Here is a 16,939-nt window from a genome sequence, read left to right on the forward strand (position 1 = left end):
TGGGGTGCCTGGCCAGTCTGGGTGAGGGGCTGAGGGCTGTTTTCAGGCTGGCAGGTAACTGAAGCTCCCACCCGCTCCTTTTTTTTTATTATTTTTTTTATTCTGGACCAGCTTTAGCTCTGAGGCTTGGCTCCAACTCTTAGGCCTCGGCTGCTGGAAGCAGGGATCTGGTTTGTTTAGGTTCTATAATCGATACACTGTTTCAACTCCAGCTCTGAGATCCTGGCTGGCTGAAAGCAGGTTTCTGGGGTTTTGTTTAGCTTCTATATTTGTTACAATGTTTCAAACTGCAAGCTCAGAGGCCGGCAGCCGCAGGCGGGGAACGTTGGAGTTCTCTGTCACCTCATGTTCGCTTGAAGCTGCCTGGCTGCCGGCCGCCATCTTGGCTGGCAGTTAATTTGCATATCGCCCTGATTAGCCAATGGGAAGGGTAGCGGAGGTATGGCTAATTACCATGTTTCTCTTTTATTAGTGTAGATAGATTGTTTCTGAATAAAAAATACTGACTTTACATTTGTTGCTTTTAGATAAACTCGGGGTAGATTAATACAGCAGAAACTGAAAGAATGAACACAAACAAATATGAAATGGAATCACCAAAATTATTATATTTTTGTTTTCATAACTTCTTAAATTTATATTAAGATTAATTTGAAAAAAGAGATTAACTTTTTCTCCTTTTTAATTCTTTCAGCTTTGCATGACATATCAAGAATTATTTGCATCAAATTATCTGAATTTTTTTTTCTGTTCTTTAAAAAAAATTATATTAAAATTCCAATCAGGGAACACATGTTCTTGTTCTGTAATTATGCTTTTCTTTCCTCTCCTGGAGAAAGAATAATTTTTTGGCTTTTACCATTATATTTCTGCATTTATATAACAGATGGAACTTGTATTTTTTCCTAAAACTTTTACCAAAATTGAGAATTCAGTCTAAAGCAAGTTCACAGTAAGCACTGGTCCAGGTCTTCGTCTTCTTTATTCTCATATAAAATACTACAATATTTGTTATTATATTATTTGGAATGTGTAGTTACAATGTAAAGTGTTACCTTTCTTTAAGATATAATACATTCACTTCTGACATTTCAGACTTTTTCTTTTTTTTGGTCAGATTGACAAAAAATATTTTTTGTGTGTGCCTCAGAATTTTATTTTATTTATTTTTATGTTTTTATTATTTCTTTTTATTATTACTTTACTTGGTATTCTTTTTTTAAGTTTGTTAATGTTATTAAAAATATTACATATGTCTCCTTTTTCCCCCATTGACTTCTCCCAGCCCGCCCCCGCCTCCCTGCACAGGCCTTCACCCCCCGCTATTGTCTGTGTCCATTGGATATGTTTATATGCATGCATACAAGTCATTTGGTTGATCTCTTACGCTCCCTTCTCACCATCTCTTTTCCCTCTGAGGTTTGATGGTCTGTTCGATACTTCTATGTCTCTGGATCTGTTTTTGTTCATCAATTTATGTTGTTCATTATATTCCACAAATGAATAAGATCATGTGATACTTATCTTTCTCAGACTGGCTTATTTCACTTAGCATAATGCTCTCCAGGTCCATGCATGCTGTTGCAAATGATAAGAGTTCTTTCTTTTTTACAGCAGCATAGTATTCCATTGTGCAGATGTACCACTGTTTTTTAATCTACCCATCTACTGATGGGCACTTAGGCTGTTTGCAAATCTTAGCTATTATAATTGTGTTGCTATGAACATAGGGGTGCATACATTCTTTGTGATTGGTGTTTCTGATTTCTTGGGTTATATTCCTAGGAATGGGATCACTGGGTCAAATGGGAATTTCATTTTTAATTTTTTGAGGAAACTCCATACTGTTTTCCACAGTGGCTGCACCAGTCTGCATTCCCACCAGCAGTGCATAAGGGTTCCCTTTTCTCCACATCCTTGCCAGCACGTATCCTTTGTTGATGATAGCCATTCTGATTGGTATGAGGTGGTACCTCATTGTCTCTTGGATGATTAGTGACTTTGAACATTTTTTCATATGCCTCATGGCCTTCCGTATGTCCACATTTGAAAAGGGTCTATTTAGGTCCTTTGCCCATTTTTTGATTGGATTGTTTGTCTTCCTTTTTTTAAGTTGTATTAGTTCCCGATAAATTTTGGATATTAAACCCTTATTGGAGATAACATTGGCAAATATGTTCTCCCATGCAGTGGGCTCTCTTGTTGTTTTGTTGATGGTTTCTTTTGCTGTGCTGAAGCTTTTTATTTTGATGTACTTCCATTTGTTTATTTTCTCCTTAGCTTCCATTGTCCTGGGAGATGTAGTCATAAAAATACTGCTACAAGATATGTCTGATATTTTTCTGCCTATGGATTCTTCTAAGATTTTTATGGTTTGTCGTCTTTTGTTTTAGTCTTTCATCAATTTTGAGTTAATTTTTGTGTATTTTGTAAGTTGGTGGTCTAGTTTCATTTTTTTTTTTGCATATATCTGTCCAGTTTTCCCAACACCATTTATTGAAGAGACTGTCTTGACTCCATTGTATGCTCTTCCCTCCTTTGTCAAATATTTATTGAACATAATGGCTTGGGGCGATTTCTGGGTTCTCTGTTAAGGTCAATTCGTCTATAGGTCTGTTCTTGTGCCAGTACCAGGCAGCTTTGAGAACAGTGGCTTTGTAATATAGCTTGATATCTGGTATTGAGATCCCTCCAACTTTGTTCTTTCTCAGGATTGCTGCAGCTATTCCATGTCTTTTTTAAGTCCATATAAATTTTGCAGAGTTTGGTCTAGGTCTTTGAAATATGCCATTGGTATTTTAAGGGGATTGCATTGAATTTATAGATTGCTTTGGGTAGTATGGACATTTTAATGATGTTGATTCTACCAATCCATGAACACTTTATATCTTCCTCTAGCTCTTTTTTCAATGTCCTGTAGTTTTGGGAGTACAGGTCTTTTACCTCCTTAGTTAAGTTTATTCCTAGGTATCTTAATTTTTTGTTGCAATGGTAAATGAGATTGTTTTTTGTTTGTTTGTTTGTTTGTTTTTTAGTTTCTTTTTCTGTGAGTTCATTATGGGTGTATAAAAATACCATAGATTTCTGGGTGTTCATTTTGTATCCTGCTATGTTGCTGAGTTCATTTATTAAATCTAGTAGTTTTTTTATGTAGACTTTAGGGTTTTCTATGTACAGAATTATGTCATCTGCAAATAATGACAATTATACTTCTTCTTTTTTCAATTTGGATACCTTTTATATCTTCTTCTTGTCTGATTGCTATGGCTAACTCTTCCAATACTGTAGTAAACAGTGGTGAAAGTGGGCATCCTTATCTTGTTGCTGTTCTTAGGGGAAATGGTTTTAGTTTTTGCCCATTGAGTATGATATTGGCTGTAGGTTTGTAATATAAGGCTTTTATTATGTTGAGGTATGATCCCTCTATTCCCACTTTGCTGAGCATTTTTATCCACAAAAGGTATTGGATTTTATCAAATACTTTTTCTGCATAAATTGATATGGTCATGTGGTTTTGTCTTTCAATTTGTTTATGTGATGTATTATGTTTATTGATTTGAGGATATTGTACTAGCCTTGCATCCCCAGAATAAATCACACTTGATCATGGTGTATGATCTTTTTAATATATTACTGGATGCGATTTGCTAATCTTTTTGTTGTTGCTGTTGTTAATCCCCACTTCAGGCACCTCAAGTCTGTGTCTTTCTCCCTGTGCCCAAGCCTTGGGCGAGTGTTTGCAATTGAAAATTCCTATGTTGGGTTTAGAGATTAAAAAGCAAAGACAAAACCAAACCAAAACAACAATGAAACTGCAGGTTTCTCTCCCCCCAGCACCGTGTTGCTCCAGGCCTCGAGCTCAGCCTTTCACAGCTGTGGTCTTGATTCCTTGGCTGCCAGGAGCCCTGTGGCCTTCCCTTTTCACAATTCAGTGTTACACCTGTCGCTAAGGGACACAGCTTTGGTGCAAAGCAGCTTCCTCCTCACCCTCTTGGGCCGCTGGCCGGCTGTCTCTCTCAAGTCCACATCTCTGTTCCCACCGTTCTCCAGACATCCTCTGCCCTTCCTTGTTGTCAATTGTCTCCTCAGCTGTGTCTAATTTGTTAATTCCGGGAGGATGTTCTCCAATTTACTTGTCTTTCCAGTCTGGCCACAGGACGAGGCACACGACATGTCTGCCTATTCAGCCACCATTTTTTCCTCCAGACTTTAATGTTTTATGTGTTTCCATGGCAGGTTAGTGGCTTGTGCCTGGAAGGATGCAGTTTTGATGGGAATCGACTTTCTGAAAATCAGCATGATTCTCCAAGTGTATCATCAGTTCTCCCTTGTTTTATGGGCTGGATTCCACAGGTAATATATTTTTAGTAGGTAACAAGTTTTAAGTTAATTCATTCTTGGATTTTTTTTTTCTATTTTCACTAAGATAATATAACGTATACTCACACTTACTTATTTATATATCATTTGTCCATGATATAGATTCTAAAGTTGTTCTAATTTCAGTTCAATGCTAGTGGTTAAATTAATATAGGTCTAAATTAAGGTTTCCCTAGGGGGTTTTGTCCATAAAGCGCATTGACTTTCTCCAAAATATATCCCAAAAATTATTCTAGATGACATTATTTCATAATGGTTCTTTGTGAAAAATTGTTCACTAAGTTATTAAACAAATTTAATAACTACAGTATTTCCTGCCCTTGGAAATTCATGATGTATTTAAGAATATGAAATACTCCGAAGAGTGCCAAAGATTACCTAACACACTTTTTCTTGCACCTACATCCCACCCTTCATCTGGAGCTCCTGGTCCACATAATACAGTTAGGGAAACACTGCTTGATCTTATAGAACAGTCTGGGATGATGCCCTGGTTTGACATTCCACAGGATGTCAGTTTGCCTGTGTTCTATCTTTCCAGTAAAGAATGCTATTAGGGTTCATCAGCCCCAGAGTAACGTAGGAGTCCTCAGCCAGCCTGAACCATATTGGACCCAACAGACACAATATTGGATCCAACAGACACAAAATTGACAGTTCAACTCCAGAAAAAATTTCATTTCCAGGGAAAATACTACCATAAATTGATTCCATAAGCCACTCACATAAGCAACCTATACATTACTTTTATTTTTTAAAATATATTTTTATTGATTTCAGAGAGGAAGGGGGAGAGAGAGAGAGAGAAAGAAAAAAATATCAGAGATGAGAGAGAATCATAGATCGGGTGCCTCCTGCATGCCCCACACTGGGGATCGAGTCCTCTACCCGGCAGGTGCCCTGACCGGGAATAGAACTGTGACCTCCTGGTTTATAGGAAGACACTCAACCATTGAGTCATGCCAGTCAGGCTATATACATTACTTTTATATATGTTAATATACTAGTATTATCAGCATGTATATTAGGAGATATATGCTGCCTTGTGTGCACTCTGATTTTTAAAAAATGAATATTTTAATTACTGTCTTTTCTACATCATAGTATTTTTTTCTTTAAGGATTTATGAAGACAATGTTGTTAGACTCATGTTATTGAAAAATATGAGGGAAGTATTTCTCTACCAAAATACATTTTAAAAAATAATGTAATAAAGAAATTGTTATGACATTCTTGACAGAACAAATTCTCAAAATACTCATTGTTGGAAAATTGAGTTGAAATTGGTAAAATAGTTAACATAATTAAACTAGGTAATTCTGTTTTCTTTTTGGGGGATTCTTTTGTTTGGCTTTTGTTTTATTTTGTTATTTTCTTTGATTTGTTGGCTAAATGATACCTAATATCACCACTTGCCTTTGTCAGTGCATTGTCTTCTTTCAAATAGTAGCCTATTGCCTGGTATTTGTAGTATGTATGCACTTTTAAGTTACTTTCCCATGGGCAAGAGTATGAAATTTCACATGTTAGCCTCATTATTGACTGAGCTAACTGGACCACTTTCTGTTTTAATAAAGTAGGATATATGAACACATTAACCATTTAAGATTAATCATAATATATAGATTTTAATTGTTAAAATTTATTTACATCAAACTAACTTGTTTACATGTTCTATAAGTTGAATTATTTGAAGTCTTCCTAGTATATCTGCTATTTAGCATTAATTGAGCATTTAATATATTTGTTAATAGTCATTAATAAAAATTTTTAGTTTCATCCAAATATTTCAGCCTAGTGGGGCCTTATGTTTTGTCTGTAATATCTTTAATAAACATATTAAAGAAGGTTCTGTGTCATAAGAATGTAATTTAGTTAAACAACATTCATGAAACTTTCAGCAGCACAGGTATTGTGCTAACAGTGAGAATGCCCATGTACTAGCTCCACTACTGTGATAATTTATTAATTGGTGACCTTAGAGCAAGGCTATTCAACTTTTTTTTACAGAAGATTATAACATTTAAGAGATTTTGAGAAGTGATAAGCAAAATCTTAAGAAATAATTGCGGTGTTTTACTTTTAAAATACTGTAGGTTTTGATGTAAATATTTTAACCCTCACTTTAAACAAACAGAAACACCTACAACCCAAAGCAGGTTTAAAAAGATTTGGAAATATATACTGAACCAGTAAATTGATAGTGAATACACAAAGAAACAACTTTGCATTACTGTTAAGTTCCTAACTTAAAGGGAAGGTGGCTTGGCATTAAAATGAAGAGAGATAGAGAAAATCTCTTGAAGAGAAAGGAATAGCATTGTAAAACATTTCAATATGATGTTTCTGTTTTCACTTTTGACCCTGGAAGCTATGGGAAGCAAAGCAAATATCAGGTGGTAGAAAAAGATAATTTAAGACTTTTCCTGGGCATATAAATTGTCATTCATAGATTCAGATAATTTCGGTCCAACAAATATGTAATGTTTGTCTGCTATTTGCTAGAGAATTTAAAAGCAGCACTTCAAAAGAAACCCTGCACTAGGATATTAACTTGAGGAATGGCTAAGGTGTTATAAAAATTACAGAAAATTCTGAATCCTAAAGCTTTGCCATTTAAGCAGAATTGGAGAAGAGGGAAGAGATTAGGCAGTAACGAATAATGGTTGAAAATTCCCCTTACTTCATATCCTACACTTTTTTCTGAGGCCCAACCAGGATTCTATTCTCTCTATTAAATCTTGTTAGATTAACATATCCCAGAGTAGTATTTTGTTTCCTGAGGTAATTATTTTTCCAAAAATTACATACTATACATTTCATGTATATATTGTTTCCTAAGCTAAATTTTAAGCTTCAAAGAAGGTTATTATTTTCTCTATCTGAATAGACATGAAATGCTTAGCCTGTATAATTCTAGACACAGCATTTTCACATAAAATACTGTTAAATGAATGCATGAATAACTGACAGAATCTTTAATACAAACCAAGAGAAATTAGAAAGATTCAGGGTAGATGGTGTTTTATCTATTTGGGCAATGATTCTTCATAAAGAATGAATTTTATTATATGCAAATCAGATTAAGATTTAGGAATGTTAAGAATAAATGAGTTTTCAAAAGGACTTAAGTAATTTTATATATCAAGAACCAGAAAAGTCAGACAGTATTTTAGAGAGAGGGAGAGAGAAAGGGAGAGGGAGAAAGGATTGGAAAAGGTAATAGAATTTCATATAGTGCCCACTTAGACGTAAAATAATATTTTTTCTTGATGGAAATATTTAAAAGAATCGATTTTCATTTCTCTTTATTCTAGTGCTATCTGTGACGTGTAGTAGATGCTAAAATGCTGGGATTTTTTTTCTAGTTGATTTGAGAATTAGTAGGGAATAAGGAAAAGGCATGTATATGCAGTTTAAAGAATTAGAGATATGTGGATAAATAATACTTTATATTGAGCTGTTAGATACATTATCAATTCTTTCAGCATTCCATTAGGTGGACGAGTGTTGTAATCTCTCTTTCATCATAGCCTACTTAGGTCAGGAGCTCCTAGACAAGTACTCCAGAGCCCGAAAATGAGTTATTTCCATAAATGCTATTGTCTTCTATTCTGACAAGCAACAGAATAACAGAGTATTTAGGTGCTAATATTCATATGCCAAAACTTTTTTTCAACTGCACTATCTATGGCAACTTTGCTGCTTCCTAACTAGGTTGCCATGGCTTTCTGATTTGTCACTTTTAAAATTTTTAAATGAGTTTAACTTTGAAGTTTCACTCCAACTCTAAAAAAATTAGTAATATTCCATTAGATGAAAACAATTATATAAGTTCAGTAAAAACATTAATCCTAGATTAAAATTAGAAACACTATTATGAACTTGTGATTTTTTAAAATTCATATTTCTAATCTCCAGTCACTGAAAAATCCTAGAAGAATGATAGACCATTTCTAGCTCAGAACCCAGATTATGATCTCTAATACTATTTCTCATTAAAAGAACCAAAAATCTTCAGAGTATGAACAACTGGGTTCTGGGACAGGAAATATAAAAGACGAGCTTACATCATATTGACATCCTGGAAAGCAAGGAAGCTATTAAAGATGACAGGGACATAAAAAACCCAGGAGACAACTTAAGAGTTCCCACTGCACAAAGATTGACAATTTAAACATCAATAAGATAATCACTGCATTGAAGCTCATCAGTAGCTGCATCAAATCTACTAGTTCACAATGATGTTTTAAAAAAGGAGGGGGGAGGGAATCAGATACCACCCTTAGAGTACACTATGAAATGAATACATTGTTTTAAAAACAAGTAAATTAAAGGAAATTAGATAGCATTTATCCAGACTTTATGAATTGTCCCTTGGTAACAAAAAAAAATCGGTAAGTAAAAGTTCCTATCTATAGATATACTCCTGCCTGGAAATGAAGAAGGAATAATAGAGTGAAATTATCATTTTATAATCTTGAATGTAATAATGATCACCATGGCTCCTAATATCTAAAAAGGGAGACAACCAGACATATATGCTTCTTGATGGATGTATACAGTACCACCTATGCAGTGTTTTGCCAAAAACTGAATCTGAATATGAGCTTACGCTCAGATCCAGTACAGGGAATAGGTGAACATGATACCATGGGAATGTACTCAGATCCAGTTTACAAGAGTACAGGGAATAGGTGAACATGATACCATGGGAATGTAGCCAATAAAAGTCAGAATGTGTGAAATCTTTGGTATAGTTTCTTCAGCAAATTGCAAGGAAGGAAAAACCTATAAATTCAGAAGTCATATCAACAAAATGCTAGTATGGGCTTTATTTGAATTGTGTCTTTAATAAAAATATTTTAAATTTATGGGATAATGAGATAACAGATATATGATAATTGATATTTTCAAATATTATAATAGTATTGTGATATTTTTGTTTTATTTCTAGACATATGTATATGTTTATAGATAAAATTTTCTGTGTTGCAGCTGGATGATGGGGGTTTATTATAATAATCTTTATTTTAAAACACTTCATAATAAAATTTTAAATAAAACTTATTTGGAGGATTTTGTGTTTGTCTCTTTGGTTATCTAATGATTATCTTCCAAACAGTATGTTGCTATATTTTAAAATAAAATTAATTTTTTTTAAACAGGGTGTGTACGGCCCATATTCCCCTGATGATTGCATATCTTTGCCTGTTTACACAAGTGCTGAAAGGGATCGTGTGGTAACCAACGTGGATATTCCATGTGGAGGCAACCAAGACCAGTGGATTCAATGTGGAGCAGCTCTATTTCTAAAAAATCAATAAAATCTAATGGCAATAAAAGCTGTCTTAGCAAAAAGGAACATTTATTATTTAAAATTTAAATAAAATACATGGTGAATCTATTGTTAGTTCAAAATATGAGCGTATAGTTACCCTATGTTGTTGATCTCATTGGGTTTTTATTTTTATGGGTAATAATAGCACAATAATTTAATGTTTTAGGTAAGATGTTTAAAATGGTATATATAAGGAATCAGTAATAAATGATGTCTATTACATTTGCATCATAATCCTATGTAATTAAGAGGTAATATGCAAATTGACCATCACTCCAACACACAAGATGGCTGCCCCCATGTGGACACAAGATGGCCAGCAGGGGAGGGCAGTTAGGGGCAAACGGGCCAGAAGGGGAGGGCAGTTGGGGGTGACCGGGCTGACGGGAGGGCAGTTGGGGGTGACCGGGCTGACGGGAGGGCAGTTGGGGTGATTGGGCTGGCAGGGGAGCAGTTAGGTGTTGATCAGGCTGTCAGGGGAGTGGTTAGGCGTCAATCAGGCTGGCAGGCAGAAGCGGTTAGGGGCAATCAGGCAGGCAGGCGAGTGTTTGGGAGTCAGCAGTCCTGGATTATGAGAGGGATGTCGGATTGCCCATGTAGGCCCGGTGTCCGATGCCTAAACAGGCAGTCGGACATCCCTCGAGGGGTCCCAGATTGGAGAGGGTGCAGACTGAGCTGAGGGACAACCCCCCTTCCTGTGCACGAATTTTGTGCACTGGGCCTCTAGTTATTTTATAAAATATAATCTCACACTTTTCTATATTTAAAGTGTTAAAAGTCCATTTTGTTTTCACAAGACAAACCACAGTTTAATCAAATAGTGGTCCTTTGTAGAATTTTGTTCAAAACTAATAGATTGTATGTGACCAATCCTATATAATAAAAGGCTAATATGCAAATATACCGAACGTCAGAATGACTGGTTGCTATGATGCGCACTGACCACCAGGGGGCAGATGCTCAATGCAGGAGTTGCCCCCTGTTGGTCAATGTGCTCCCACAGGGGGGGCGCCACTGAGCCAGAAGCTGGGCTCATGGCTGGCAAGTGAAGAGGCGGTGAAGGGAGCCTCTCCCACATCCGCGGCAATCGGACACCCCCCGCCCCCCCCCCCCCCCGCCCCCGCCCGCCGCATCATGCTAGGCACTGCTCCAAATGGTTGATTTGGTAAGTAAATAAATAAATAAATAGAGAGATTGGTAGGTAGATAGGCAGACAGGCACATAGATAAATACCTAGATGCACAGATATCAGATTCATTATTAATGTTCATTTTACTAATGAGAAAAATGAAACACTGGTTAAGTGACTGGCTCAGCTGATAAACTGGTCAAATGTCACAGGAGAAAACTCACCCTTCCAGCCCTCCTTCCCTGGAGGAAAGAAGAGACCAGCACAGCTGAGTTCTCTGACACGTCCGTTTGGAAGTGAGCACACTCACAGGAATGAGCAGGGATATTTCAGCTCCCGTAAGGGCCACCAAAATGTTAGGGTTTGGCCAGTGACACAGGCTGAGGAAGAATTCACAACTAAAAGAAGAGATGCAGAGGGAGTTTATTTTACTTTCCACAAAGGGCTTGTGCATTGCTAATCAAAATAGGGCAAGAAACAAAAAGCAGCTTCCCCTTTTAAGCCCTGGTTGTTGCTAAGCAACAAGGAAGGGAGGAGGATTAGGGGCTGAAGTTGAGCAGACATCAGGGGCTGTCTTGAAAATACAATTTGTTTTTCAGAAGACAGTCTGGCAGATGTCCTAGGGAGTTAGTATTTTCTCCAAGCCTGTAAAACATGCTTAGAGTAAACATTATGAAGAGTTCAAAAGAGGCTTGCTTGAAGGGGAGGGGAGAAGGGAACTTTCTACCAATTAGAGACTCCTTGGTGCAATTATCACTGTGTTGTAAAAACAGCAGGGAGGAGGTGGATGCAAAACTGTAGCCTTGAGAATCACTTATCTTGTCTTGCAGGTTTGAACAGAGGGGCTGTTTGAATCAGAGGAGCTAACAATCTTGGGATTTAATTACCAGGTGCTTCTCATAAAGTGTGGAAGGCCACAGCAAAAAGAGAGAGAGAGAGAGGCCTTTTTTCTTTTCCTTACAAGGATGTAGACAGACACCAAAGTGGCAATCTGCCAAGGAGAGCAAGAAAGAAGAGTCCAAACGTAGGGAGTGGCAGGCTGTCCATGTTAGGCATGAAGTACATCACTGATGAGGTGACATTTGAGCTTAAAAGTCTGCCATGTGGATGAGGTGGTGTGTGTTGGGCTGTAAGGTACTGCAGGGCATCCTGGCATACAGCCCTTTTGATATCTGCAAAATGAGAGGCTGGAAAGTCATACTCTGTCTCTTTGTGGAACATCTTCTGATAGCTCCTCAGTCTTACATTCCTTATACGTAGTATTTGTAATGATAAATAATAATTTATTTGATGACTGTTTTGTGGGGTGTGGAGGAAGCTGATGTGTCTTACTTGGGTCCTGGGTGATGTTAGAAGAGGAGCAGGTTCAAGGATGTAAGATTAATGAATTGGGCTTTGAACATCTTGATTTTAAGGTGGCAGCAGAATATTTGTGTGTAAATGTCCAAAACACAAATGGAAATGTAAACCTAGGGCCCAGAAAAGATCTTAGACGTCATTGACAAACCAGTGACAATTGATAGCATGGCAGTGGGTGAAGTCCCACCAGAGAATGGGGAGCGTCAGCAGGGTAAACCCTAAAGACCACCTGTTTTCAGGAGGCTGGTGTCAGAGGAAGTAAAGAGAGAGTGAGAATCAACAGTGGGATGGAAGAGAACTAAGAGCACATTTCTCAAGGTTGTCTGCAGGCTCAAATGTACATGGGGCGCTTATTTAAAAGATAGGATTCCTGGGCCCAGATCAGAGCTTCAGAATCAGAATCACTTGGGAGTGAAACCTGGGAATCTATTTTTTTTTAATTTATCTTTATTGTTGAAAGTGTAGATGTCTCTCCCTCCCCCATTAATTCCCTCCTCCCTGCTCCTACCCCTTCATGAATTTCTCAGGTTATGACAGTCACTGTTGTAGAAAGAGGTTATAGGATCTGAGGCAGACAGTTTTTTCAAGGAAGAAGTGGGTAGTATTCTCAAATTCTTTAGAAAAGTCAAATTTCATAGAAAAATCAAATAAAATCTGGAGTGGAAACTGCCTACTGGATTCTGCAATTCGTTAATTATTGTGGTCCTTAGGAACAAATTTTACAAAATAGTGGAGGCAAATGCTACATAACTTTATAGATTGCAACTCCTTTTTTTGAATTAAGAAAATAGAAGGTAAAATTTTTTGAGATTTACAATCAATGCCTTTCTGCTACTTCTTAGAAATTTCATTAGTTTTATTTCTATAGCACTGTATCACATCTCTCCTAAGAAATGTCAAACCTGTTTTTTCTAGTCATGCAGACATATTAAAGTAACTTAAAAAAAAAATTACTTTTGCAAATCATTTTTTTTTAAATTTTAGTTCAAAGATAAGAATTTCTTTTTCTTAAAGATTAAGAATGTCACTAAAATGTGTTCTGATGCTTATTATTTTCCTTCTGGAACCTAGATATCGATTTCAAGTTTTTAAGTTTGAGAGTAATTTTAAGTTCTGGAAAGTTTTCTTCAAATATACTCTTGATAAATTTCTCCCATTTGTTCTGTATTATCCTTTGGGAAATTCAATTAATTTTGGGTTGCTTCTTCGTGTCCTATCTTCTGTAACGTTGCCATCCACTCTTGACTTGTCATTTTTGTTATTTCTTTTGTGGTCTGTACATGTTTACAGAGTGTATTTTCTGTTCCATTAATCTGGTTTTGAAACATGAATCCTACAACTTGTGATTCCAATGAGCATTTTTTAAATCATGGAATTTGCCCTGCTCTCTTCTTGTTTCATGATGTCACTGTGATCTGTCTTCCTGAAAATATATGACAGGTTTTCTCATCAGATTAGCTATTTCATTCTTCTGTCTCATGCGAAAACCTACATGATGGATTAGAACTGGTTGAGACACCGATTTGTGTCTGCTGTCTCCTGTTTCTTTAGTGTTGCTGCTTTCTCAGAAGTCAGATTGCTTTTCCTTCCTCTAGTTTACTTTGATAGCCTTGATGGCTTGGCCAGGGCCATTGCCTCTGATTGTGCCGTCTGTGCTCGCTGAGGGTTGGGGGTCCTAAAATCCAACTTGCAGCTGGCTTGCCCATCTGAGCCCTCCAGGGTAGAGCTGCAGTCCCCGAGAGGCACTTCCTCCTAATTGTCACCAATGTTCTGATTCTCCCAGCGCTAGCAATGGCTCTTGTTGTCCACACGGAAAACTGCTTTAAGATGCCATCCTAGTAATTGGTTTTTAGTCAATTACACATTCAAGGCTGAGCTTCCCTGCTAGCCGTGTAGCAGGTCAATGACCAGGAATAATGGCAAAGAACCATTCACTTCCAACAACTTCAGTTCCTCAATTGTCAATCAAGTGCTTCCTGGCAGATTTTAAATTAGAAGCTACTTTGAGGCATTCTCCATTTTTCACTATGGCCATCTGTTTGAAGAAATTCAAGGAGCATTTTATTTTATTTATTAGTTTTGATTGTCAATGTTTAATTTCTTCATCTGAATGATGGTTACATTAACATTTGTTTCAGTAACATTATTTAAATTGCAAGCAATATAAGAATTCAGTAATATCGTCAATATTTAGTTATATGAGAATATATTCAAAAGGTCACCTTCTCAGTGAGAATTTCCCTGGTAACTATTTAACGTGGCAACTCTGACACTTTTTATTCCTCACCATGCTTTCACGCCCCCCTCCCCCCAACACTTATCAACATCCTTCAAAGTTATTGTTTACTTCTTTTTTATTGTCTGTCTCTCTTTCATAGAAGACAAACTCCACATTTTAGACATACAAAAACTTGAGCTCAAGGAGCATTTTAAAATAACATCGGCTGTTCTTCATAAAAATCACTAATTCCATTCATGAGGGTGCCACCCTCATAACCTAAGCATCTCCCAGAGGCCTGACCTCTTAATACCATTGCGTTTGGACATTAAGGTTTCAGCATATGAAGTTTGTGGGGACACAGACATTCAGATCATAGCACCATGATGGAAAGTAGCCGAGTGGTTGCCTGGGTTTGGTGGTGGTAAGAGAGTAGGACAATGGAGATTGCTGATGAGTACAGTGCTTCTTTTTAGGGTAATAGAAAGGAATTAGTGGTGATGGTGCACAAATCTATGAATATACTAAACCCACTGAACTGTATACTTTAAATGGGTGAGTTTTGTAGTTTGTGGATTATGCATCAACTAGAGGCCCAATGCATGAAAATTTGTGCACTGGGGCGTGGGGGTCCCTCAGCCCAGCCTGCCCCCTCTCACAGTCCAGGAGCCCTCAGGGGATGTCCTACTGATGGCTTAGGAGGCCTAAACCACAGTCTGGCCTCCCTCTGTGGGAGGTAACCAGGTTGATCATGGGAAGGCACCGCCCCATCACCCCACTGCTGCTGCCACTGCTGGCCGCAGTGGCTGCGAGGCCTGAGTGCGGCCCCAGGCCTCCCAGCTGCCTAAGCTCACAGCTGCCTGAGCCCACGGCTGCCTGAGCCCACGGCTGCCTGAGCCCACGGCTTCCTGAGCCATGGGCCTTGCAGTCACTGTGGCTTTGTCTGGAAGATGTCTGCCCTAATTAGCATATTACCCTTTTATTAGTATAGATAAACCTGTTGAAAATGTGTCATAGACATTTCACTGGTCATTACTTATACATAGTTGCAAAATAACTAAATCTACTTAGTATAATTTATTTTATTAGTCTTATGTTAATGAAATTCATGTTTTTATTATTTTTTTCTGTTAAAACAATGCTTTAATAAATATCACTATAGGTATATATTTTTACTTCTCTAAGTTAGATAACTATAACAAATTGTTGGATCAAATTGAATGTACCTATTAAATTTTAACAGATGCTGCCACATTAATTTACAAAAAGAAAATAGCCATTCACCCTTATACCAACAGTAAATGAGACAGTTCATTTTCTTACACCCTCATCAGTATTGGATGTGATCATAGTCTTTTTAACTGTTTCAAATTGGTAGTAATAATGGGTCATTATTGTTTTAATTTGCTTTAAAAGACTTTTAGTGTGCCCAGCCTGTGTGCTCAGTGGTTGAGCATTGGCCCATGAACCAAGAGGTCACAGTTCGATGCCCGGTCACGGCACTTGCCCAGCTTGTGGGCTCGATCCCCAGTAGGGGGTGTGCAGGAGGCAGCCAAGGACGTTTCTCTTTCACAGTTGTTTCTATCTATCCCTCTCCCTTCCCCTCTCTCTAAAATCAATAAAAACATTTTTTAAAAAAGAACTATTCGTGTAATTAAGCATATTTTCATATATTTACTAGATATCTGCCTTTTCTCTTTTGTACATTTTCTATTCTAGTATGTTGCCAGGTTTTCTGTACTAGATTTCCTTCTGTATCTTTTGATTAATATAATCTTGGGCTTTCTGATACAGGGCTTTCTGATACAGAAAGGCTTTCTGATACAGTTGTACTATTAATTCTTTGCTTACCATATGTTTTCTAACTGTATTTTTCTATTCTCTCACTCTCTTTTTAAAATTTCATTTTTGGCTTTGTTAAGAGGTCTATTGCCATATAAAAATTTTCAGTGGTTGAGATAAAATCTATATATTTCCTTTATAGTTCCTGGGTTTCCTATCTCTCTCTCTTCATGACAGTCCCCAAGATTATATTAATCAAAAAGTTATAGTATATTTTGGTTTCATTTATCACAAAGAGATAATCCAAATATTTGTATATGATGTGAGCACATGTCTAATTTTTTTTTTTACTTTTTTTCTTTTTCTTAACATTTCTCCACTTTTATTTAGATCCACTTAAATATATTCATGTCAACTTGGACAGCGAGTGTGCTGTTCTTTACATTATCCAATACCTTGCGTGACCATCTGCTGGAAGCCGGTCCATCCTTGCTGCTTGACACAGTCGCTGCAGGGAGGAAACATCTGCACAGCATATGTTTCAAGGGACCTGGCGTATATGGCATACTGTTCTTAATATGTTTGCTCACCTTTTTGGCACTATGTGTTTTAACCAAGGTCACCTCTCTGAGAAAGGTTGTTTCCCCAGGTAGGGATTTTTCCCTGAAGTTAGGGAGGGAATAAAACCCCTTAACTAAATGCCAGGCGGGTAGTTAATCACTTTAACTAC

The 16,939-nt window shown here is 37.2% G+C and overlaps 1 protein-coding gene across 3 annotated transcripts in view; it reads left to right on the plus strand.

The window, feature by feature from the left end:
• Positions 1 to 9,784, plus strand: part of DYNC2H1 (dynein, cytoplasmic 2, heavy chain 1) — a 289,555-nt gene extending 279,771 nt beyond the window's left edge. For all 3 annotated transcript variants that reach the window (XM_005856867.2, XM_005856868.2, XM_014539785.1), the window contains 2 exons: positions 4,237 to 4,353; positions 9,549 to 9,784. In XM_005856867.2, coding sequence (XP_005856929.1) covers positions 4,237 to 4,353; positions 9,549 to 9,707 — 276 coding nt within the window. In that variant the 3' untranslated portion in view covers positions 9,708 to 9,784. The remainder of the gene's footprint in view (positions 1 to 4,236; positions 4,354 to 9,548) is intronic.
• The last annotated feature ends 7,155 nt before the right edge of the window (positions 9,785 to 16,939 follow it).

The sequence above is a fragment of the Myotis brandtii genome, unplaced genomic scaffold (assembly GCF_000412655.1).
Source record: "Myotis brandtii unplaced genomic scaffold, ASM41265v1 scaffold105, whole genome shotgun sequence".
Lineage (NCBI taxonomy): Eukaryota > Metazoa > Chordata > Mammalia > Chiroptera > Vespertilionidae > Myotis > Myotis brandtii.